At 45.0% G+C, this 27,029-nt stretch overlaps 1 protein-coding gene across 10 annotated transcripts in view; it reads right to left on the bottom strand.

Annotated features, from left to right (window-relative positions):
- Positions 1 to 27,029, bottom strand: part of robo1 (roundabout, axon guidance receptor, homolog 1 (Drosophila)) — a 708,427-nt gene that overhangs the window by 139,241 nt on the left and 542,157 nt on the right. For all 10 annotated transcript variants that reach the window (XM_063050245.1, XM_063050243.1, XM_063050241.1 and 7 more), the window contains one exon: positions 7,191 to 7,348. In XM_063050245.1, coding sequence (XP_062906315.1) covers positions 7,191 to 7,348 — 158 coding nt within the window. The remainder of the gene's footprint in view (positions 1 to 7,190; positions 7,349 to 27,029) is intronic.

Below are 27,029 nucleotides of genomic sequence, written 5' to 3' on the forward strand. Positions count from 1 at the left end.
TTTGCAGTGGGATCTGGACCAGCTGGAAGAATGGGTTGATAAATGGCAGATGGAATTTAATGCAGACAAGTGTGAGATGTTGCACTTTGGAAGCGCCAAAGCAGGGTAGGTCCTACACAGTGAATGGTGGGGCACTGAGGAGTGCGGCAGAAGAGAGAGGGATCTGGGAATACAGATCCATAATTCCTTGACAGTGCCGTCATAGGTAGATCAGGTCCCAAAGAAGGTTTTTGGCACCTTGGCCTTCATAAATCAATGCATTCAGTAGAATAGTTGGGATGTTATGTTGAAATTGTATAAGATGTTGGTGGGGCCTAATTTAGAGTATTGTGTGCAGTTTTGGTCAGTTATCTACAGGAAAGATGCATACAAGGTTGAAAGGGTACAGAGAAAATTTACAATGATGTTTCTGGGTCTCGAGGACCTGAGTTATAGGGAAAGGATGAACATATTAGGACTTCATTCCCTTGAACATAGAAGATTGAGGGCAAAGTTGATAGAGGTATAAAAAATTATAGGTTCAATGCAAGCACGTTTTTTCCACAGAGAGTGGGTGAAACTAAACCAGAGATCATGGGTTACAGGTGAAAGGTGAAATATTTAATATGAGGTATATATTAATATTAATATATATTATATTAATATATTAATATGAGGGGGAAGTTCTTCACTCAGTGGATGGTGAGAGTGTGGAACAAGCTGCCAGCAGAAGTGGTGGATCCAGGTTTGATTTCAACATTTAAGAGAAATTTGGAAAAGCAGCTGGGTGGAGGGGTATGGAGGGCTATGGTCTGGGCTGGTCCATGGGACTATGCAGATTAATGGTTTGGCACAGACTAGATAAGCCAAAAGGCCTGTTTCTGTGCTGTAGTGTTCTACGACTCTATGATGAGCTCAGGCTGCATCTGTCTCAAGAGAAAGATTTCACGTTTCATACTCAGGAGACTTGATGAGTGTTTCTGCTGTCATTACCAAGTCAATATCACAAATGACCTGACTTGGTCCAACCAAACAGAGTTCACTGCCAAGAAGGCCCACCAGCACCTTTACTTCCTGAGAAAACTGAAGAAATTTGGCAGGTCCCCTAAAACCCCCACTAATTTTTATAGATGCACCGTAGAAAGCATTCTTCTAGGGTGCATCACAACCTGGTATGGAAGTTGTCCTGTCCAAGACCAAAAGAAACTGAAGAAGATCGTGAACACAGCGCAGCACATCACACAAACCAATCTTCCGTCCGTGGACTCATTTTATACTGCACGCTGTCGGAGCAGTGCTGCCAGGATAATCAAGGACACGACCCACCGAACCAACACACTTTTCGTCTCTCTTCCCTCCGGGAGAAGGCTCAGGAGCTTGAAGACTCATACGGCCAGATTTGGGAACAGCTTCTTTCCAACCATGATAAGACTGCTGAACGGATCCTGACCCGGATCTGGGACGTACCCTCCAAATATCCGGACCTGCCTCTTGGTTTTTTTGCAATACCATACTTCCCATTTTTCTATTTTCTATTTATGATTTATAATTTAAATGTTTAATATTTACTAATTTTAACTATTTTTAATATTTTTAATATTTAATATTTGTAATCCAGGGAGTGGGAAGCGCAGAATCAAATATCACTGTGATGATTGTATGTTCTAGAATCAATTGTTTGGCAACAATAAAGTATAAAGTCATAGGTGCGGGAGCTAGACTAATACTGAAGTACATAGAACATAGAGCAGTACTGCACTGTGTTCAGGCCCTTTGGCCTACAATGCTGTGCTGACCTACGATGAATATAACACTTCCTTCCGTCATAGCTCTCCATTTTACTTTCATCCATGTAAGAGTTTCTTAAATATCTATAAGAACTAAAGACATAGGAACAAAATTGAGCCATCTGGCTTATCAAATCTCCTCTGCCGTTCCATCATGGATGATTTATTATCCCTCTCAACCCCATACCCTGTAACCTTTGACACCCTGACTAAGCAAGAACTTACTATCCTCTGCTTTAAAATCTATGAACTTCATTGCCACAAATTCACCTCACTCTGGCTAAAGAAATTCCTCTTCATCTCTGTTCTAAAGGGACATCTTTTAGCGCTGAGGGTGTGCCTTCTGGTCCTAGATTACCCCTTTATAGAAACATCCTCTCCACATCCACTCTGTCGAGAGTTATCCTGTAGAACTCTGTATATAAAAAGTATGGGCCTTCTATTCGATCCCATTGTGCATCTGCTGAGAGCACTCATCAATCGGTGAGTCTCTGTTAACACAGACACACATCCAAAATCCAGACCAACGCCTTCACCTACAAACACCAGAGCGGAGGACAAGCATAATCATTTTTTTTTATTTCAAAGTGGGTGAAAACGTTGTCAAAATGATCCAGTGCTGAAATGTTGCGGCATTCCTCAGACAGGTGAGCACTGAAGTCCTGGTATTTGGAGAGGGGTCTATCCAGTGTCAGAGAGAGTCCTTCAAACGAGACCTTGGTAGGTGGTGTCTTAAATGGCCGGAGATTAGGAGGAGTGGGAGTGGCAGGGAGGGGACTTCAAAGATCACAGGTGTGGGCACACTGTCTTCAAACGGCCCTATGCTCTTTCCCTCAGACCAAAAAAAAAGTAAAAGGAAAAAAGATTAGCTTTATTAATCACAGGCACATTGAAACATACTGTGAAATTTGTCATTCGTGGCAGATCAAGTCAGCAAGGATTGTACCAGGGGCAGCCCCCAAGTGTTGCCACGTTGGTGTCTGTGACGTGCTGAGCTACGTTCACAGTTCTCAGCAGCTTCTTGTGGTCACGTGCGGAGCAGTTGACCCCATTGGTCTACAGCACTCTATGCCTCTCCGCAGTGCCTATGCAGACACCTCTTAAATGATTCTGCCTACACTACTCTCAGAGTGAAAAGAGGGACCCTCAAATTCTCTCTAAATCCCTTAACCCTAAATCAATGTCCTCCCGTCATAACTGCCTCTGATGCAGAGAAACATTTGCTGTCATCCCCCAAATTATATCACTTAAAGTTTTATATACCTCAATCAAATATCAAGCTTCAAAGTAAATTTATTATCAAAGTACATACAGGTCACCATATACAACCCTGAAAATCACTTTCTTTCGGGCAATCACAGAAAATACAAGGAAACACAACAGAATCAATGCAAACAACAAATTGTGCAAAAAATTATAATTAATAAATAAACAATAAATATTGAAAACACGAGATGAAGTCCTTGAAAGTGAATCTGTAGACTGTGGGAACGGTCAGCGTTGGGGTGGGTGAGTGAAGTTATCCCCTCTGGTTCAAGAACCTGATGGTTGAGGGGGTAATACCTGTTCCAGAACCTGGTGGTATAAGTCCTTAGCATTTCCTCTCTGATGACAGCGACAAGAAGAGAGCATGTCCTATATGGTGAGGTTTCTTGATGATGGATGCTGCCTTCCTGCAACAGTGCTCCATGCAGATGTGCTCAGTGGGAGGACTTCACTCTGAGGGACTGGGGTGTAACCACTACTTTTTGTAGGCTTTTCCGTTCAAGGACATTGGTGTCCCCCTCTAATCCAGGGAAGCAGACCCAGCCTCTCCAGTCTCCCCTCATACATGAAATATTCCATCCCAGGCAACATGACAACACATTACTGTTGCCTGAGAAAGGCAGCCAACATAATTAAGGAGCACTCCCTCCTTGGTCACTCTCTCTTTTCTCCTTTCTTGTGTGGCAGAAGATACAAAACCCTGAGAGCAGGAACAACCAGGTACAAGGGCAGCTTCTATCGCGCTCCTTCCCGATGGTAGCAGCGAGAACAGAGCATGGCCTGGACGATGGCCGTCCACCAGCATGGTAGATGGTACTCGGTTTAGAGGAGTATGGACTGAATGCAGGCAAATGGGACCAGCTCAGGTAAGCAGCCTGGACTAGATGGGCTGAAGGGCCTGTTGCCATGCTGTGACTGAATGTGAACTTAGAGGAAACCCACATGGTTGCAGGGAGAAATTGCAAATGCCACACAGACAGCAACTAGCAGTATGGTAGAAGTTCCAGGTGTCAGGGGGCATGAGATTTGTGAAGTTACCTTAACTACAGAGAAGGTTCTTGGGAAACTGAAAGGTCTGATAAGTCACCTGGACCAGATGGTGTACACCCATGAGTTCTGAAAGAGGTGGCTGAAGAGATTGTGGAGGCATCAGTAATGATTTTTCAAGAATCACTAGGTTCAAGGATGGTTCCGGAAGTCAGGAAAATTGCAAATGTCACTCCACTCTTCAAGATGGGAGGGAGACAGAAGAAAGAAAACTATGGGCCAGTTAGTCTGACTCAGTGGTTGGGAAGATATTGGAGTCAATTATTAAGGATGAGGTCTAGGGGTACACGGAGGCACATGATAGACTGTAGTCAGCATGGTTTTCTCAAGGGAAATCTTATCTGACAAATCTCTTGGAATTCTTTGAAGAAATACCAAGCAGGATAGACAAAGGAGAATTGGTTGATGTTGTGTACTTGGATTTTCAGAAGACCTTTGATAAGGTGCTACACATGAGGCAGCTTAATAAACTACAAGTCCAGACTATTGCAAGAAAGATTCTAGCATGGATAAAGCAGAGGCTGATTGGCAGGAGGCAAAGAGTGGGAATAAAGGGAGCCTTTTCAGACTGACTGCTGGTGACTAGTGGTGTTAAGTTTGCAGATGATATGAAGTTGGTGTAGGGGCAGGTAGATTTGTCCTGTGTGGGTGTGCCTTACTCTGACTGTCGAAAGTTGCTTCCATTGTGATTGGTTAGTTTAAAAGCAGCAGCTGCTTTTCCCATTGGATAGCTGCCTGGTGTCCAGTTTCAAACATCCTGGGAATTTAAAATAGCACGTGGAAGAAGCTTGCTGTCTTCTTTCTTGGTTTAAGGCAAGGGTGCACATGGCAACTGGGAAGGTATGCTCTGCGTGCACTTTTAACTAAGTATGTTTGTTGAATTTTCAGATTTGTAGTGTCTGTGACTTGGGGAACATGAATGTTTGGGCAAATTTGTACTGTTTGTAAATAAATTATTAATATACCTATTCGAAGCCAATGCATTTCCTGTCTCACTTTTGCTGGACCTACGAACCTGATTCAGCATTACATTTGGCGCTGTGAGCAGGTATGTTTTTTGAGCAGAAATGCATTTCTTAAAAGGTTATTTAAAAGAGAAGACCCTCAATATGAGAGATGCAGAGTCTTAGGGTAGACAGATTATAACACAGACTTTGGAAATCTCGCTAACTTACTGATGGGTTATGGGATGCCAGTAGATTGGTCAGACCTATTAAATTTCACCAGGGTTGAAATGGGACATCACATTGTTTCTATACTTAAATAGAAACTTAAAAAGGGCTGGTCGGAGGCTCGAAGTTTTCAGACGGGCTCAGAGTCGGCTGCAGTCAGGTGCTTCCAATGCATCAGCAAGATTGCGGCGCTTCCGTTTGCGTGAGATGATGGGGCTATCAGAACTTGAGACTTTTTTTTACCGTGTCCATGGTCTGCTCTTTATCAAATTACGGTATTGCTTTGCACTGTTGTAACTATATGTTATAATTATGTGGTTTTGTCAGTTAGTCTTGGTTTGTCCTGTGTTTCTGTGATATCTTTCTGGCGGAACATTGTATCATTTTTTAATGCATGCATTTCTAAATGATAATAAACGAGGACTGAGTGTCCTCATAATCTAATCTAAATCGTTGCATTCTCCTAGGAGGAAAGAGGGCTAGCAGCATGCTTTCTGGCTGTTTGCAACAATTGTAAGACTTCAGTATAAAACAATAGCGAGACTTAAAAATCTCAGAAGATCTCAGTCAGCGCTGTATTATTTTGAACGAATCACTATTGATGGCTCAAAGTAGGGTTACGAAGTTAGAAGATATAAATATACAGATAGCCTGTCAGCTAATGAAAGTACAAAATGTAAAGGAGGCTCAAAGGGTTAATGGGAACTTGATACAACATTACAAGTTTTAAGGAAGTAGAAACGCTACAGAAGGACTTAGACAGATTAGGAGAATGGACAAAGAAATGGCAGATGGAATACAGTGTCAGGAGGTGTATGGTCATGCACTTTGGTAGAAGAAATGAAAGGGCTGACTATTTTCTAAATGGATAGAAAACAGTAAAAACTGAGGTGCAAATGGACCTGGGAATCCCTGTGCAGGATTTCCTAAAGCTTCATTTCCAGGTGGTAAGGAAGGCAAATACAAGGTTAGCATTCATTTCAAGAGGAGTAGCATATTAAAGCAAGGATATAATGTTGAAACTTTATGAGACACTGATAAGTCCTTGCATGGAGTATCACGAGCAGGTTTGAGCCCCTAACTAAGAAAGGATGTGCTGCAACTGGAGAGAGTTCAAAGGAGGTTCACAAAAATGATTTCAGGATTAGATGGCTTCCCTTATGAAGAGCGTTTAATGGCTCTGGGCCTGTATTCACAAGAATTCAGAAGAATGAGGGAATACCTCATTGAAACCTATCGAATGCTGTAAGGCCTCGATAGAGTGAATGTGGAGAGGATGTTTCCTTTGGTGGGAGAGGCTAAGACCAGAGGATACATTTAGCCAGAGAGTGGAGAATCTGTGGAGGCCAAGTCTTCATGGATATTTAAGGCAGAAGTTGGTAAGATTCTTGATTGGTTAGGCCATGAAGGGATACAGGCAGGAGATTGGGGCTGAGAGGAAAATTGGATCAGCCATGATGAAATGGCAGATCAGACTTGATGGGCCAAATGGTCTAATTTTGCTCCTATATCTTATGGTCATATGCTATGGGACAGTCATGTTTCTAGCATGCTCTCAACTTACTGACCATGACCCGTATGTCTTTTGGAACATGGGAGGAAACTGGAGAACCTGGAGGAAAGCATGTGGTCATAGGTACAAATTCCTTACAAAGAGTGATGGCAAGTCAACCCCGATCTTCTGTAAGGTACCAAGCATTATTGTAATGCACCATCCCTAGAAATGGGAAAGAAAGGGTCTTTTCTTCAATATATTGTCTCCTCAGTAGGATGAATAATTTCCTAGTCAGAGTGTCTAATCTAACGACAGAAATATATAACGGAAGAGAACAGCATTCAGTCTTTGCCAGTCTACAGCATCTTCTCTGGTAGCCCACTGAATGTCAGAACAAGAGGACCAAGGGTTCGCTGACAGCCAATAAATGTTTCCCTGTCTTACCGTGATTCTTTCATCCCGATCATCCAGTCGGAGACCGTCCTTTTTCCAGGAGATGGTGGGCTCCGGATGTCCGCGAGGTGGTTGGCATTCCATGACAGCAGGCTCGCCCGCAGCAACCATCACGTCAGAAGGGTTCTGCCTGAAGTCATCCCGGAGGACTTGGAGAAGAAAAAAAAATGAAAGGGTTAATGTATCAGAAGTATTTGATGGCCCTGGGCCTATACTCTGAGAGTTTAGAAGGATGAGGGGGAATCTTAGTAAAATCTATCGAATATTGAAAGCCACCGATACAGTTGATGTGGAAAAGATGTTTCCAATAGTGGGGGAGTCTCGGACCAAAGGGCACAACCTCAATATACAATGGTGCCCCTTTAGAACAGAGGTGAGGAGGAATTTCTTTCGCCAGAGGTTGGTGAATCTGTGGAATCCATTGCCATAGACGGCTGTGGAGGCTGAGTCATTGAGTGCATTTAAAATGGAGGATGATAGGTTCTTGATTAGTAAGGGCATCCAAACTAATGGAGAGAAGGCAAGAGAATGGGTTTAAGGGGGATAATAAATCAGCCATGATTGAATGGTGGAGCAGACTCAATGAGCTGAATGGCTCAATTTTGCTCCTGTCTTAGGGTCTTATGGTGAGCAAGGCACCTGAACACACTAGTTCAGAGAAGACATCAGAGGGACAATGGCGTAGGACACGTGACCACAAATCCCTACAAAGGATTGCAAGGACTGCTGAAAGGATCAGCTGGGTCTCTCTTCCACCATTAGAGATGTGTATCAAGAGTGCAATGTATGCAGGACCCTTAGTATATTCAACGTTCCCTCCCATCCATCCACCCACCAATCTTTTTGACCCCACTACCATCAGGTAGGAGGCACTGTAGCATTAGAACAAGAACTCTTAGGATGGGAAACAGCTTCTACCCCGTGGACTTATGACGACTAAACTCCTCGCCACCATCCAGGTCTCATCATTCATGAAGTGCAAATGGCGTTATACTGTTTACTTATTAACTTGTTTCATAAATGCACATTATTATTTGTTAATTTATTTATGGTAATATTACCTCATGTGTTGTGTGTGTGAGTTACACGTACTGTATTGTGCACCTTGGTCCAGAGGGACGTTGTTTTGTTTAGCGGTATACATGCGTATGGTTGAATGACAATGAACTAAACTTGAAGGTCACAATTGACCCAGTGTCTCATCAGAGAGTTAGTTTGGAGCAGTAATCACAGGGAGGATGGTGGGTAGGAGAAGAGCATGGTTAGCAAGGGGTCTTGTCACACAGTTAGATCAGAGCAATGATCAGAGGGAGGATGGTGGACAGAAGAAGATTAGATAACCCAACATTTGTCACACAGTTCCTTCAAAGCAGTGATGGAGATAACTAGAAGAAGCTCAATATAATGAAGGGTTTTCAATGTCCGAAACCACCTCCCATTTACCCACACACTAACCAAACACTAGAGTCCATAATTTATTACAAATCATCTCAGTTCAGATTAACTGGAGAAAAGAAGCAGTCCCTGAACCCTTTTAAACAGACCAGACCCTACCACTCTGCCACCAGTAGGCAGAGACAGACCCATCTCCACAAAAACACTGTACCCAAAAGTCATACTGATACAGAACCTGTCCCCACCAGTACTGTACCCTGGTGTTATACAGTGACAGACCCGTCCCCACCGGTACCGTACCCCGGTGTTACGCAGTGACAGACCCGTCCCCACCGGTACCGTACCCCGGTGTTACGCAGTGACAGACCCGTCCCCACTGGTACCGTACCCCGGAGTTATGCAGTGACTGATCCAATCTAATGAACTGACATCGACTCTTTTTAGCATTACATAGTAGATATTAACTCCGAATGAAAAGAAACAATACAGACAACGAAAAAGAGAGAGAGAGAGAGAGAGAGAACATGAAAGATGAGAGTGTGTGTGAGAGAGAGGGGAGAATAGAGAGTGAGAAAGAGAGAGAGAAAGCATGAAAGAAAGGGGGGAGAGAGAGAGAGAAAATGAGACAGAGAGAGAAGTGAGCAAGACATGGGGAGAGAGAGGGGACAGAGAGACAGAGCGGAAAAGTGTAAGACACAGAATGACTGTGAATGAGGGATGATGTGGTAACAGTGAGGATTGTTCAGCGTGAGTAATGCTTTCAAAGAGACACCAAGAGATAGTGATGGAAATTATGAGCTGAGCAAAATGGAAATGACAGATTCAGGGTGAGATGGAGTGAAAGAATGTGAGAACAGAGTGGAGTGAGAGGGACTAAACATACACTGAGTTGCTGGTGATATCGCATCCTGCATCCATCTTAATCCAAGTCCTATTTAAATGAAAGCCGGAGTGGAGGGAACATCAGTCAGGGATTGTGGGAGAGCCCATTACAAGACCCGAGCTAATAACATGCTGGTATAACCTACCCTGAGATTAATACCATTAGGGAGGAAAATGACTGTCTGTAAAGAGTCGGAACTTCTGAAGTGGCCCACTCCTTGAGCGATTAGCTGGCGTTTGAGCACTGGGCAATTAGTGTCTCGCTAACTACACAGCAACTTCCAACATTGTCAATCCAACAATATGATTAAACATCTTAAAACAGGTCAAACACTCTGCAGATCAAACAGCAGCAAAGGAGGAGGAGGGAGGGCTGTAATTAACCAGGAAAAGGTCAGGCTCATGTTTCTCAATGAGCTAACCGTCAAACACCGAAAGCCTCCGGCAGAAAAGGCTGGAGCGGAGAAGAGAAGTTCGGGGGGGGGGTGGGAATGCTGGGGGCACTGTGTAAGGGACTGTGAAGGAGGACCAAAGGGAAACTTCCTGTGTGACTATCTGCCGGGGTCCTTCATGGATCTCCCCAGAGCATTCAAACTCGCCCACCCACCCTGAACATCTGGTGGACCCCAGCTATTTCAGATTTCAAGGATAGAAGGCTGGCTGAACCAACTTCTCAAAACACATGGCTCAGTCAAATCCAAATGGATAGCAGCTGCAAGACCAATGTTCAGTTCCCACTGTTGTCAGTACAGTTAGGAGTTTATCCGTTCTCCGTTTGACCAAGTGTTTTCCTCCGGGTGCTCTGGTTTCCTCTCACATTCCAAAGAGATGTTTGGGTTAGGGTTCGTAGGCTGCTCAGCACAACCCTCGCTGATTTCATTTGATGCATTTCACTGTATATTTTAATGTACTGTACATGTTACAAATAAAGCTAATCTCTATCTTTAAATGGTAGCACAGTGTTTCAGTCCATGTGGTCTGACCAGAGTTTATAGAGCTGCAACTTTACCTCGTGGTTCTTGTACACAATCCCCTGACTAATGAAGGCCAACACATTAATGAGAAAACTTCTAGTTCACTCAACCTTTCCTCATATTTCAGCATCTGGGGCTTCTTTCTGTCTTTTTCTTTTCCTGTTCTGAAACGTCAACTGTCGGTTTCCCTCCAGAGATGCCGCCTGACCTGCTGAGCTTCGCCAAGATTTTGTGTGTATTGCTCTGGATTCTGCATCTGCCGAATCTCTTGGGTTTAAAATTTGACAACATCTGTGCATTCTGCCTATGTGGACTTTTTGTCATACTGTGATCACTGGTGGGGTCACACATATTCCTAAGTTAATTGAACTTTAGGTGGGGGGGGGGGAAGTTGACGGGAAAGTGGTGAGATGAAAATGAGATTAGTACAAACGTGAATAGATGCCTGATGGTAAGGGTAGACAGCCCGAAACGTCAACTCTTCATTTCCCTCCAAAGATGCTGCCTGACTTGCTGAGTTTCTTCAGTGTTTTGCATGTGTTGCTCTGGACTTCCAGCATCTACAGTCTTGCTCGTTTCTCCAGATTGGTAGGTTTCCCTTAGTCATCCAAATTCTCTGACTATAAGTTGTGGATTGTCAACTGGTAGTTGCTCCTTGGAGTTCAGATCATTTGAGATGATTCTAACATGTACTCCCCCCAGGCCTTAAGCACCCTTTGCAAGATATTGCTGAAAAAACTGCTGACAGCTTTCGTTTACCTCTGAGCTACTCAAAGCTCGAACAGAAGAGTATATTGCCAAACCAAATAACTTGCATCACATTTAATGTGACATATATTGGCTTACTGTTTCAATTGAGTTATTAATTAGGCTAAAGTAAATATTTTAACATCCTTGATAATACCCCACCTACTTGAATATTATAAATATACTTTGTACATTGTCAAACATCCGCATATTTTTTGATGTTAATTTTACAAAGTATTCTGAGGACTTTATTTCTCAAAGATACGTTATTTTGCCTTAGTTATTGATTGTATGGTTCCTTAAGGTTGTTATAGCTGGGAGAGGTAGAGGGGATAAGCTCCCACTACTTATTAAATTCTAAAAATGGCATGCATCTCTAATAGACTCTGATAACCAAGTCCAGCTCATGGCCTTTTTGGGTGCTAAGCTTGGCAGAACCATTTATACTGACAGGAGAAGGGACAAAGGCAGGTTACAGCAGCTTAAAACCAGTCGCTTCAGGCAGATGGGGCTAACCTGCTGTGGTAGACAGCTCATCGAGGAGATGGAGAACTCTGATCTCAAACCTCCGCGGCCTTGTGGCTATATCTACTCATGGAGAAAGCTTCCGGAGAAAAACCCTGAGGGAAAAGTCTGGAGATGAAGTCCCCAAGGCAGTCCAATACTGAGTTCAACGCTGACTAGCAACTTCTAGGATGCTGCTGTACAGGGCTACGGTAGGAAACTTTTTCACATGGTGTGAGCAGAATTATCTGCAGCTTAATCTGAAAAAGACTAAGGAGCTGGTGGTAGACCTGAGGACAGCTAAGGTACCGGTAACCCCTGTTTCCATCCAGGGGGTCAGTGTGGACATGGTGGAGGATTACAAATACCTGGGGATACGAATTGACAATGAACTGGACTGGTCAAAGAACACTGAGGCTGTCTACAAGAAGGGTCAGAGCCGTCTCTATTTCCTGAGGAGACTGAGGTCCTTTAACATCTGCTGGACGATGCTGAGGATGTTCTACGAGTCTGTGGTGGCCAGTGCTATCATGTTTGCTGTTGTGTGCTGGGACAGCAGGCTGAGGGTAGCAGACACCAACAGAATCAACAAACTCATTCGTGAGGCCAGTGATGTTGTGGGGATGGAACTGGACTCTCTGACGGTGTGTCTGAAAAGAGGATGCTGTCCAAGTTGCAGGTCATCTTGGTCAATGTCTCCCATCCACTACATAATGTACTGGGTGGGCACAGGAGTACATTCAGCCAGAGACTCATTCCACCGAGATGCAACACAGAGCGTCATAGGAAGTCATTCCTGCCGTGGCCATCAAACTTTACAACTCCTCCCTTGGAGGGTCAGACACCCTGAGCCAATAGGCTGGTCCTGGACTTATTTCATAATTTACTGGCATAATTTACATAGTACTATCTAACTATTTATGGTTCTATTACTATTTATTATTTATGGTGCAACTGTAACGAAAACCAATTTCCCCCGGGATCAATAAAGTATGACTATGACTATGACTGATACCGAGTTGTATCTGTCTGTGCCATTCCTTTGGGTTCATCTTATCATAGGATAAGACCATAGAAGCTGAACCAGGCTATTCGACCCATCGAGTCTGCTTCACCATTCCATCATGGCTCATTTATTTTCCTTCTCTAACCCATTCTCCTTTCTTCCACTCGTAATCTTTGATGCATTGACTAACGAAGAACTTTATCAACCTCCACTTCAAATGTACCCAATGACTTGTCCTCCACAGCCATCTGTGGCAATGAATTCCACAGATTCACCACCCTCTGGTTAAAGAAATTCCTTCTCATCGCTGTTCTAAAATGACGTCCCTCTGTTCTGAGGCTGTGCCCTCTGGTAGACTCACCAACTATAAGAAACATCCTCTCCATATCCACTCTATTTTAGGCACTTCAATATTCGATGGATTTCAATGAGAGTCTCTCCCATTTTTCTAAACTCCAGCGGGTACAGGACCAGAGCCATCAAAAGCTCCTTATGCATTAAGTCATTCCTAGGCTTGTACAGTTGCAACGTGACAATTCCTGGACACGGTGCCCTGACTGACAAAAGTAAGCATGCTCTAGGGCTTCTTCATCACCCTGTCTACGTGACGCACCGTGCCCCCCCCCACCCTTGGTCTCTTCGTTCCACAATGCCGTCCAGGGGCTTGGCTTTTCTCTTTGGGTGAGAGGTGACTCGATAAATGTGTACAAGGTGATAGGAGGCATAGCCAGAGACTTATTCCCAGGGTGGAAAAGGCCAAAGCAAGATTATTTAATGAGGATTGGAGGAAAGTATATGGGGGGTGTGGGGAGATTTTTATTTATTTATTTACTGAGACATAAAGTGGAATGGGCCATTCCAGCCCTTCAAGCAGGGCCACCCAGCAACCCCCGATTTAACCCTAGGCTAATCACGGGACAATTTACAATGATCAATTAATCTACCAACCGGTACATCTTTGGACTGTGGGAGGAAACTGGAGCACCTGAAGAAAACCCATGCGGTCACGCGGAGAACATAGAAACTACTTGCACACAGTGTGCATGTCAGATGTAAGTTCAGATTTAGGTTCAAAAAAGTTCACTGTATATTTATTATCAAAGTACAAGGGGTGATTGATAAGTTCGTGGCCTAAGGTAGAAGGACTCAATTTTGGAAAACCTAGCACATTTATTTTTCAAGCAACACACATCAAAGTTGCTGGTGAACGCAGCAGGCCAGGCAGCATCTATAGGAAGAGGCGCAGTCGACGTTTCAGGCCGAGACCCTTCGTCAGGACTAACTGAAGGAAGAGTTTATTTTTCAACATAGTCCCTCCCTACATTTACACACTGAGTCCAGCGGTCGTGGAGCTCTTTCTACTGAGGCTGGGTGAGACTAAAACTAGAGGTCATGGGTTAAGAATGAAAGGTGAATTGTTTAAGGAAAACATGAGGGGGAACTGAGAGGGTCAAGAGAGTGTGGAACGAGCTGCCAGTGGAAGTGATGGACGCAATTTTGATTTCAATGTTTAAAAGAAGTTTGGATCGGTATATATGTGAGAAAGGTATGGAGGGCTATGGTCTGAGTGCAGATCGATGGGAAGAGACAGTTTAAATGGTTCAGCACGGACTAGATGGGCTGAAGGACCTGTTCCTGTGCTCTATTTTTCTATGACTCTGTAACTGTTATCAAAGTATGTATACCATATAGAACCTTGAGATTCATCTTCTTGCAGGCAGCCACAAAACAAAGAAACACAACAGAATCCATGAAAAAACCATGGATAACAAAGACCAACAAACATCCAAAGAGAGAAAAGGGAACAAATTGCGCAAACAATAAAAAAGTAAATAAATAATACACAAAACACGAATCTCAGAGTCTCCGATAGTGAGTCCACAAGCACAGAACCATCTGACTACATACATACAACCAAATAAAACAACTTCCTTCCGGACACACCGTGCACCAACAAGACAGTTATCACACACAGCACATTAACCAAAATTTTATCACAAATATGCTAATAAAATACAAATCAATGTACATGTAGTTCACAGCACAGATGAACAGTAAACACCTTATTGTCCTAGTTACGAGACCTCAGTGGTGGAAGGGTATTCATTCGTCTGAGTGAAGAGGCTGTTACCCAGTCTGACAGTCCTAGTCCTAATGCCCCTGTACTTTCTTCCTGATGGTAGTGAGTCAAAGAGATAGTGGGATGGGTGGTAGGGATCCTCAGCAATGTTTTGGGACCTTTGTCCTCAATGCTCCTGCTAAATGTCACAAATGGCCGGGGGGGGGGAGGGGAACTCTGATGATCATCTTGGCAGCCTTTACTCTTCTCTTTAGAGTCTCGCAGACTAATGCCTTGCAGCTTCCATACCACCAAATGATGCAGCCAGGACAGAAAAACTCTTGATGGTGCTCATTTGAAATTTGTTTGAATAGGGGTGGGAAGCCTTGCACGACTCAGTCTCCTCAGTAAGTGTAGACTCTGCTGTGCCGTCTTGACTAATGAGGGGCTGTTGTGTGTCCAGGTTAGATCGTCTATAATTCTTTACACAGAGTGGTTGGTGCATGGAATGCCATGCCAGGAGTGGTGGTAGAGGCAAGTACATTAGGGACATTTAAGAAACTCTTAGCTAATAGTCATAGTCATAGTCACAGTCATACTTCATTGATCCCGGGGGAAATTGGTTTTCATTACAGTTGCACCATAAATAATTAAATAGTAATAAAACCATAAATAGTTAAATAGTAATATGTAAATTATGCCAGGAAATAAGTCCAAGACCAGCCTATTGGCTCAGGGTGTCTGACCCTCCAAGGGAGGAGTTGTAAAGTTTGATGGCCACAGGCAGGAATGACTTCCTATGACGCTCTGTGCTGCATCTCAGTGGAATGAGTCTCTGGCTGAATGTACTCCTGTGCCCGACCAGTACATTATGTAGTGGATGGGAGACATTGACCAAGATGGCATGCAACTTGGACAGCATCCTCTTTTCAGACACCACCGTCAGAGAGTCCAGTTCCATCCCCACAACATCACTGGCCTTACGAATGAGTTTGTTGATTCTGTTGGTGTCTGCTACCCTCAGCCTGCTGCCCCAACACACAACAGCAAATATGATAGCACTGGCCACAACAGACTCGTAGAACATCTTCAGCATCGTCTGGCAGATATTAAAGGACCTCAGTCTCCTCAGGAAATAGAGACGGCTCTGACCCTTCTTGCAGATGGCCTCAGTGTTCTTAGACCAGTCCAGTTTATTGTCAATTCGTATCCCCAGGTATTTGTAATCCTCCACCATGTCCACACTGACCCCCTGAATGGAAACAGGGGTCACTGATACCTTAGCTCTTCTCAGGTCTACCACCAGCTCCTTAGTCTTTTTCACAATAAGCTGCAGATAATTCTGCTCACACCATGTGACAAAGTTTCCTACCGTAGCCCTGTACTCAGCCTCATCTCCCATGCTGATGCATCCAACTATGGCAGAGTCATCCGAAAACTTCTGAAGATGACAAGACTCTGTGCAGTAGTTGAAGTCCGAGGTGTAAATGGTGAAGAGAAAGGGAGACAAGACAGTCCCCTGTGGAGCCCCAGTGCTGCTGATCACTCTGTCGGACACACAGAGTTGCAAGCACACGTACTGTGTTAAGCACGTGGATGATAGAAAAATGGAGGGCTATGTAGGAGGGAAGAGTTAAGATTTATTTTGGAGTTGTTAAAACGTCTGCACAATGTTATGGGCTGAAGGGTCTACACTGTGTTGTAGTGCTCCAGCTTCTTTGCTCTTTCTGTGTGTGAGTCCTGCCCTGGTTTAACTAAGCATACAGTACATTTAAGGTGAGAGGGGGGAAGTTCAAAGGAGATGTGTGGCGGGTGGGAGTTCTTTTCCACAGAAAGTGGTGGGTGCTGGAATGGGCTGCCAGGAGTGGTGGTGGAGACAGATATGGTAGAGGCATTCAATAGGCTGTTAGATATGTACACGACTATGCAGAGAATGGAGAAATGCACATTAGGTGTCATTAGTTTAATTAGATCGGCACAACACTGTGGGCCAAAGGATCTGTTTCTGTGTTGTACTGTGCTACGTTCTATGTTCTATCCCGGGGCTTCATCCGACGTGTAACATCAGGGGAACTGTTTGTGCTTCAAGTTTTATTTATACAAATCTCAATCTCTACATCCTTCCTGGGAGACTAGTGATTTATTTCTGCAATGCTGTAGTTAGTGGCAATCGGAAATTCCCTAATGTAACATAAAAATGATGATGAGTGTCTGTTTAATGCTAATAATTCTTGAACTCTGCATGCTGAAACTCATCTTGCACTGGATCCATTGCCCTTAGAGCGCCTTTGAATGTCACATGGGTGGATTAGCTTCCGTGGAATTGCCCGGTCTCCCAGAGATGATGTCACGCCCATTGACAGCTGGCAGCTCTTTGCACGGAGCCCAATCTCCCAGAGTTACCTGAGGAACCGCAACTCTCTCTCTCTCCATTCTCCCCTTATTGCATCACGGCCTGGTACGGAAACACCAATGCCCTTAAACAGAATAGCCTACAAAAACCCGAATCCGTCACGGGTGAAGTCCTCCCCACCACTGAGCACATCTACAAGGAGTGCTGTCGCAGGAAAGCAGCATCCATCATAAGACCGTAAGAATATAAGAGAAGAAGAATTAGACAATTTGGCCCATCGAGTCTGCTCCGCCACTTCATTATGGCTGATCCATTTTCCCTCTCAGCCCCAATCTCCTGTTTTCTCCCTGTAGCCCTTCACACCCTGACTAATCAAGAACCTATCAACCTCTTCCATGAATGTACCCAATGACATGGCTTCTACAGCCATCTGTGGCAATGAATTCCACAGATTCACCTCCCTCTGGCTAAAAAAGGACCCTCTCCATCTAGGCCATGCACTCTTATCACTGTTGCCATCAGCAAGAAGTTCCAGGAGCCTCAGGACCCACACCACCAGATTTAGGAACAGTTATTACTCCTCAGCCATCAGGCTCCTGAATCAGCATGGATAACTTCACTCACATCAGTATTGGACTTTCAAGGATTCTTCATCTCACGTTCTCGATATTTAGTGCTTATTTATTATTATTTTTTCTCTGTGTCTTTGTATTTACTGTGAGCGCCTGCAAGAAATCAATATCTGAGTTGTATATTGTGAGATATTTGTACTTTGATAATAAATTTACTTTGTTCTTTGAACTTAAACCTTCTTTACTTTGAACAAACGCTTGGTCACCTGTCCAAACATGCAGCTTAGTGCCAAATGAAGGGTCCTTGAGAGGGTTTACGTAGTATCATTATCTCACAATCTACATGTTTACAAACAGATTATTTGGTTATTACTATCCTGGCCTTGTGGCATCTTCCTGTGCACATATCCAATCCCACATTGTCCACATTCCTCCGATTCACAGGTGCTCCCTTGGCTGGCAGGTACATCAGACATTCTGAGATTGTTATGGTGTCTCCGTGAAGGTAAAAGAAAATGACCTGCTGGAGAAACTCAATGGCCCAGGCAGAATCAGTGATGAGAAAATGGACAGTCAACGACTGGAGTCCAGAGGAAGGGAGAGATTGGGCAGCTTGGATCTGAGGTTCCCACCTGCTTTAAGAAGCCCACTATCATCCTGATACCAACTTAAACAAGGTAATGTGATTTAATGACCACTTCCCAGTGGCTCTGACATCTACCATCAATAAGGGTTTCACAAGGTTGGTCATGGCACGCATTAACTCAGTCTCCCAGATGACCTCAAGCAATTTCTACAACAGACACTACCTTCCTAGCCTTACGCTCATCTCTGAAGCTTTTGGTCGGTAAAGACACACATGTTAGACTATTAACTCAGTGTTTAGTACTATAATTCCAAGCAAACTCATCTTCAAATTCCTAGACCTGGGATTCAACATCTCCCTCTGGAACTGGATCCTTGACTTGCTGATCAACAGGCCGGTCAGGAATGACAGCGAGCAAGACTTCCAGCAGAATTATTCCAAACACTGGTATTGCACAAGGTTACGTTCTCAGCTCCCGTCTCTACTCCCTGTACCCTCATGAGGAAGTGGCCAGATTCTGCTCTGACTCCATCTACAAGTTTGCAGATGACACCACCGTGGTGGGCTACACCTCAAATAATGATGAGTTGGAGTGAAGGAGGACAATGGGCACCACGGTAGCGTAGCAGTTAGCGTGACACTATTCCAGCTCAGGGTGTGGGAGTATGGTGTTGCATCCTGGAGTCTCTGTGCCAATGTAGAATGCACAGCTTTTCTCCAAGTGCTCATAGTGGTTAGTGCAATGCTATTACGGCTTGGCGCCTCGGAGTTCAGAGTTCAATCCCAGCATCCTCTGGTAAGGAGTCTCTGTGCATTCACCATGAAATGCATGGGTTTTCTCCGGGTGCTCTGTTTCCCTCCCACAGTCCGAAGATGCACCGAGTAGGTTAATTGGTCATCGTAAATTGTCCTGAGTTCGGGTTTGGATTAATTTGGGACCTGTCGGCTGTGGCTGGGAAGTGTGGAAGGGCCTATTCTGCACTGTTTCTCTAAATAAATAACCTTTCCCTCAATGTCATCAAAAGAGCTGATCATTGCCTTCAAGAAGGGTGTGGGGAGGGGGAGGGAGGAGAGGGGAATGCAGTGGTGGGCTTGTAGAGCACATGCTCCTACTAACATTACAGCCTGGTATGGAGGCTCCAAAACACAGGATCACAGAGGGTTGTAGACTCAGCTAGTTCCACCAGGGTCACAATCCTACCCACCATCAAGGATACCTTCAAGAGATTGGGCTCAAGAAGATGGCATCCAACATTTGGTTTGGCACGGACTAGATGGGACAAAGGGCTTGTTTCTGAGTTGTATTTTTCTGTGACTCTGTTAATGACACTGACCATCCAGGACACGCCCTCTTCTTGTTCCTACCATCAGGGATGAGGTACAGGAGCCTGAAGACATACTCTCAATGTTTGAAGAAAAGCTTCTTCCCCTCCACCATCAGATTAATGAATAATCATGAATCCATGAACACTTTCACATTATTGATCTTTTGTACTAATGATTTTTGCAGCATATTAATTTTTTATGATTTACACAGTACTGCTGCAGAACAGTAAATTTTATGACACATGTCAGTCATAATAAACCTGATTATGATTCTGATACTGATACATCGACAATGCTGAGGTTGGGGTGGTTGAGAGCTTTATTGTCCTAGGAGTGAACATCACCTCTAGCCTGTCTTGGTTCTACCCCACAGATGTCACAACCAAGAAAGCTCACCATCAACTCCACTTCCTCAAGAGGCTAAACAAATTTGGCATGTCCCTACTGGCCCTCACTAATTTCTACTGAAGCACCATGAAAAGCATCACAGCTTGGTACAGTAACTGTTCTGCCCATGATAGCAAGAAGCTGCAGTTAGTGGTGGACACAGCTCAGTACATTACAGAAACTACCCTTCCCTACACTTCTCACTGTCTTGCTAAAACAGCCAACATAATCAAAGACGTCACTCATTCCAGATAACCTCTCTTCTCCCCCTGAACCATCTTACAGAAGGAACAAAGGTCTGAAAGCACGTTCCACCAGGTTTATTTCCAGCTTCTATCTTACTGTTATAAGACTAATAAACAGGTTACCTAGTACAATAAAATAGACTCTTGACCTCATAATCTACCTCATTATAACTTTGTGCCTTATTTACTACCTGCACTGCAGTTTCTTTGTAACTGTTACACTTTATTCTACTCTCTATTATTCTTTAACCACGTACTACCTCAATATGGAGAGAAGGTGAGTGGGGTTGAAATGGATGAGGAAAAGGTGTGAGGTGCTTATGTTTCTGGGAGCAGACTGGTTATAGCCTCCTGAGGACGTGGAGTTGATGGTGAGCTTTCTTGGTTGTGACATCTTTGGGGTTGAACCAGGTCAGGCTAGAGGTGATGTTCACTCCTAGAACCATGAAGCTCTCAATTGGCCCAACCTCAGAATTGTTGATGTATCAGAATGATAATCAGGTTTATTATCACGGACATATGCCATGAAATTTGCCGTGCTGCCGCAGTACTCACTGTTGTAAACAGTGCAGCGAGCAACACTGTCATTATTTTGACCCCTATTAGGCAGGGGTACACTTTAGTCTGGGGTGACGTACATTTTATATTTTCCTCTTTTTGGAACACTCTCCCATGGCGCGCTCTCTCTCTCTCATGGTCGCTCTCGCACTCTCTCTCTCTCTCTCTCATGTTCATTCTCTCTCTTTTTCTCTCTCTCTCTCTCTCTCGTGGTCACTTTCGCGCTTGCCTCTCCCTCGCTCTTGCACTCGCTCGCTCTCTCGCTCTTAGGCTCGCTCGCTCTCTCGCTCTATCTCTCCCTCTTGCTCACTTGCTCTCACGCTCGCTCTCTCTCGCTCTCTCTCACGTGCTCTCTCTCACGCTCTCTCTTGCTCGCTCTCTCTCGCCCGTGCACTCTCTTGTTCTCTCTCTTGCACTCGCGCGCTCTCTCTCCCTTTCACTCTCAGAAAAATTGATTTCCGGGATATTGTATATAATTGGATAATTCGCGGGAGCCACTATTAATATGCGGGAGACTCCCGGAACTTCTGGGAGATGTGGGATGTCTGCACTAAGACCTTCCCCACTGAGCCCTTGTGTTAGCTGCACTGAGCTTCAGTGTTAGGGAGACAGAAGGGGTTAGTCCCTGCTAGAAGAATAATTGTGACTAAGAGGTATCCATTCAAAGTAAATGTAATACGATGCATTTTCTTGAGAGCATCCTCAACCAATGCATAACAGAATAACAACCATAATAGAATCAATGAAAAACTGCACCAACTTGGGCATTCAACCAGTGTGCAAAAGACAACAAACTGTGCAAATACAAAAAGAAAGAAATAATAATAATAAATAAAAAGCAATAAATGTCAAGAACATGAGATGAAGAGTCCTTGAAAGTGAGTCCATAGGTTGTGGGAACAGCTTAGTGATGGGGCAAGTGAAGTTGAGAGAAGTTTGGTTCCAGAGCCTGATGGTTGAGGGGTAATAACTGTTCCTGAATCTGGTGTTGTGGGCCTGAGGCTCCTGTACCTCCTTCCTGATGGCAACAGCGAGAAGAGAGCATGGCCTGGGTGGTTTTAGTACGGCTTTGTCCACCTTAATATGCAAATAGACTGGAATGTCAATCTAGTGGCGACAGAGGGAATGGGAGAGGCTCGGGAGATTAGGCACAAAACAGCATTGAACTGCAGCTCTGTGATCTGTAGCTGAGATAATTGCATTGGATTCAGAAACAGCTCAGCCCATTGACTTTGTTAATGGGCTACGGTGCTGTGACATTTCAGCAGCTTTCTCATCCTGTGACTGCGAGAAGGAGATTAAAGCGCTGTTGGAATTAACCGCCTCTCCCCTCTCTTTTATTTCAGTCCAATCACTGGAACAGTTTGCACACATTCGCCCAGCTCATTGCTCAGTTTACTGAGAGATAATTTACGCTGGAGGAAAAGTGGCATTGTAACCATCAGAAACTGTCAGAATCCTTGAATTCCTTCACATTCACACTGAGGCTGTACAGATTGTGGGTTCAAACCCCACTCCAGAAGCTTCAGTCTCTCAGAGACTTACTAATTCTCCTCATTAGGGGATTGCAGGTGGAGAGGGTCAGGAGCTTTACATTCCTTGGAGTTAAAATTTCAGAGAATCTGTCCTGCCATTACAAAGAAGAGCATAAGACATTGGAGTAGAATTAGGCCATTCAGCCCATTAAGTCTTCTCGGCCATTCCATCAAGGCTGATTTATTATCCTCTCAACCGGATACTCCGACCTTCTCCCCATAACCTTTGACACTTTGACTAATCAAGAACCTATCAACCTCCATTTTAAATATACTCATGGACCTGGCCGTCATGGAAATTACTTCCACAGATTCACAACCTTCTGGGTTAAAGGAATTCTTCCGCACCTCTGTTCTAAAGGGACATCCATCTATTCTCAGGTTGTGCCTTCTGATCCTAGACTCCCACTATGGGTAACATGCTCTCCAGATCCACTCTATCTAGGTTCGCTGTGATTAAGTGGTCATTGGTCACTCAGAGGGTGAACAGATTGTGGATTCAAACTCCACTCCGAAGACTTGGATATTACAAACTTCTCTCAGATACTTTTTGATTATCTTTCTTAGGTATTGGAGGTGGAAAGGGTCACTAGTTTTAAATTCTTTGGCACTATCACATCAGAGCATCTGTCCTGGGACCAGCAGGTACTTGCCACCACAAAGAAGGCATGACACCAAAAACTTCAACAACCTTCTATAGATGCACAGTGGAGAGTATCCCAGCTGCTTGATCACAGCTAACTGTTTGATCCACAGCCTAATATGGAAACACCAATACCCAGGAATGGAAAAAACTACAGACAGCGGTGGGTACAGCCCAGACAGTCACAGGAAAGCTTCCCAACCAGTGACATGGAAGGCTGCCACAAGAAAGAAGCATGAATCATCAAGGATATCCATCATGCAGGCCATTCTCTTCTTGCAACTACCATCAGACAGGAGGTGCAAGAGACTTGGATCCCACACCACCAAATTCAGTAACAGTTATTACCCTTCAACCACCAGGCTCCTGAACCAGTGTGGATAACTTCACTCAGCTCAACTCTGAACTGATTCTACAAACTACAGATTCGCTTTCAAATACTCATGTTCTCAGTATTTTTTTAAATTTATAGTTTGTCTTCTTTTGCATATTGGTTGCTTCTCAGTCTTAGTTTCTATAGGATTTATTGCAGATTCTATTATATTTCTTCATTTTTCCTTTAAATGTCTGCAAAAAATGAATCACAAAATAGTATATGGCAAGATATAAATACTTTGATTATAAATTTACTTTGGATTTTGGTTCATCATGGTCTAGAGGGCATTGGAACTGGATTGGAATCGTTGTATGATTGTCACGTGTAGCAAGATACAAAGAAAAACCTTTGTGTGCTGTTAATGCGCATGGTGACATACATAAGTACAGCGAGGCAGTAAACAGAAAATGGAGTGGAGAATGTAGAGTTGCAGCTAGTATTAGATAACCAAGAGAAAGTGGTAGATGTCGGTGGAGAGAAATGAGGTCCAAAAGAGAGGGCAGAAGAGAGAACTTGTGGTTTGTCCCATCCTGATGATGACCGTGTTTTCCATCAGTTCACCTCCATCTGTCTCATGGCTAAAACTGTCTAACATTAGTTTTAACTTAAAAAAAGGGGGGAGGAGAGGGAGAGGGAGAGGGGGAGGGAGAGGGAGAGGGAGAGGGGGAGAGGGAGAGGGGAGGGAGAGGGGGAGGGAGAGGGGGAGAGGGGGAGGGAGAGGGGGAGAGGGAGAGGGGGAGAGGGGGAGAGGGGGAGGGAGAGGGGGAGAGGGGGAGGGAGGGGGGAGGGGGGAGAGGGGGAGGGAGAGGGAGAGGGAGAGGGAGAGGGGGAGAGGGAGAGGGGAGGGAGAGGGGGAGGGAGAGGGGGAGAGGGGGAGGGAGAGGGGGAGAGGGGGAGGGAGAGGGGGAGGGAGAGGGGAGAGGGGGAGAGGGGGGGAGGGGGGGAGAGGGGGAGGGAGAGGGGAGAGGGGGAGAGGGGGAGGGAGGGGGGGAGAGGGGGGAGAGGGGGAGGGAGAGGGGGAGGGAGAGGGGGAGGGAGAGGGGGAGGGAGAGGGGGAGAGGGGGAGGGAGAGGGGGAGAGGGGGAGGGAGAGGGGGAGGGAGAGGGGAGAGGGGGAGAGGGGGAGGGAGGGGGGAGGGGGGGAGAGGGGGAGGGAGAGGGGGAGGGAGAGGGGAGAGGGGGAGAGGGGGAGGGAGGGGGGAGAGGGGGAGGGAGGGGGGGAGAGGGGGAGGGAGAGGGGGAGGGAGAGGGAGAGAAGGAGGGGGAGGGGGAGGGGGGAAGGGGGAGAGGGGGAGGGAGAGAGCGAGACAGAGACTGAGTGGGGGGGCTGTGTGAGTGTGAGTGAGAGAGATAGATAGCATTAATGTATATAGAGAGAAAGACAAGAGAGACATAGCTAGAAAACACTGTACATCAGTGAGTCCTGTTACGACCAGCAAAGACGTGTTACATTCCATCAAACACCACAGTAAGCCATTTCCTGTATCCCACAGGTAATCATGATGTTATCCGTGTTATCTCAGAAAGAGTGAGACTGTTGGGATCCTGTTACAGATCAAACAGTCATGCAAGCATGGGTAACCAAAACCATTCCCAAGGATCTGCTAGGCACTCATGGGGAAGGAGGACCATCCCCATCAATGAGGCGAGGTAGGTCCAGACGGATGACTACCAACTTTATGCTGTTACTCACCCAAGCAATTCCAACAGTGCCTCCCAGACACCACCAAGAGGAAAAGAGCTTCAGGGATACGGGAACACCACTAACTACAGATACACTACCAAGTCTCACATGAACTTCATCTGGAGATTATCGTTGCTTCAATATCACTGGGTCTCTTCTTTCATCTGAGGATGTCTGCTTTTCGGAGCCTGGGAGAGTGCTGGTGACAGGCAGAAACTCCACTAGGAGAACAATGAGATGTCCGGTTGAGATAAATGAAGTCCAAAAGGTGAGGGTACAGAAAGGGAAAGGGAGGGAGAAAAGGAGAGGGGGAGAGGGGAGAGGGGGAGAGGGGAGAGGGGGAGAGGGGAAGAGGGGAGAGAGAGAGAGGGAGGAGAGGGAGGGGGAGAGAGGGTGAGAGAGAGAAGGGAGAGAGAGAAAGGGGAGGGAGACGGGGGAAAGGGGAGAGGGAGAGATGCAGGGACGGAGGCGGGAGAGAAGGAGAGACATACTGAGGGCTAGAGAAGGAGAGGGATAGAAAGTGAGTGACAGAGAGAGAGAGAGTGTGTGAGTTTCATAAAGTGTTTAAATCAGAAGGTGTTTAAGCAGCTCTTGGATGTTTTATTTTAAGGGCTATGACCTGCAGTATTGGGCAGCATCAAGCCAGAGGACGTGCTTCCGTTGACCATCGCAGACACTACAGGCCGAACAATCTTTTATTTGTGTGGCCCATTTTCAGTGATTATTAAGGAGTGTCCTGTGGCTCAGGAAGGTGGCTCACCATCAGCCTCTCAAGGTCGAACAGAGGTGAGCCATACACTCTGGCCTTGTCAGTGACACTCACACCCTATGAATGAACAAATAAGAAGAAACCCCACAGGCGATAAAAGCTTTTTAAGAGTGCATCGAATATGGAATGTTTGCAGCATTCTCCCTTTATCTGGATTACAAATTAATTGCATTTGGACAAAACTATTTCGGCGAACAAACTACCTGGATTCAAATCAAAACCTGCTTCCAACAATGAGACTCGGCCAGATCCAAATGGGTTTGTTCTGCTTCAGTTTAAGAAAAGTTCCATTCTGTGCCAAATCCGATAAATCTCTGCCAAAATCTCTTCCATTCTTTACTAACTAGTCTGCTCATTAAATGCCTTGAATGGTATCAATAGGAAAACAGTCATAAAAACCAAATTATCAGCACTCCTATACCAGACACCCAACTACTTCAGGTATTAATGTGCAATTGTTATAAATTCTGCATTACACAACTGTCCCCGATTTAAACTTAGCTTTCTTTGTTTCTTTCTTGCCCTTGTATCAGGACAAGGCGCTTGTAGTAAACTCCAGTTTAATGATATTCCAAAATCCAGTCTAACCCTAGCTCACGGAAACATGGAGTAACACTGCATAGAAACAAGCCCTTCACAGACATCCCACCTCTCCTGGAAGTTCCGGGAGTCTCCTGCATACTAATAGTGGCTCCCTGATGCCCGCAAATTATATACAATATCACGGAAATCTATTTTTTTGAGAGCGAGCGAGAGAAAAGCAAGAGAGAGCGCGTGAGCGACCACGAGAGAGAGAGAGAGCGCGCCATGGCAGAGTGTTCCAAAAAAAAATAAAACGTACGTCACCCTAGACTACACTAAAGTGTACCCCTGCCTAATAGGGGTCAAAATAATGACAGTGTTCCTCGCTGCACTGTTTGCAACAGTGACTTTTCTATTGCCCATGGTGGGTTAAGACTGTAAAAGACATGTTGAGGTGAGTTTAACGGGTGTCATTCATTCATTAGCATAGCTAACGTTATTTAAACTAGCTGGCCAGCTGCTAAGGAGCTACTCTATTGCAGACATCCCACCTCTCCCGGAAGTCTCCGGCAAATTGATGGTGCTACCTCCCTGAAATGAGTTTTTGCAGGGTGGGATGTCTGCCTTCAGCCCAAGCTGTCCAGAACAACCATGGTGCTCACCAGGCTGGTCCCATTTCCTTCAGACTGAGGAACAGCTCCTCATATT

This window comes from Mobula hypostoma, chromosome 6 (assembly GCF_963921235.1).
Source record: "Mobula hypostoma chromosome 6, sMobHyp1.1, whole genome shotgun sequence".
Lineage (NCBI taxonomy): Eukaryota > Metazoa > Chordata > Chondrichthyes > Myliobatiformes > Myliobatidae > Mobula > Mobula hypostoma.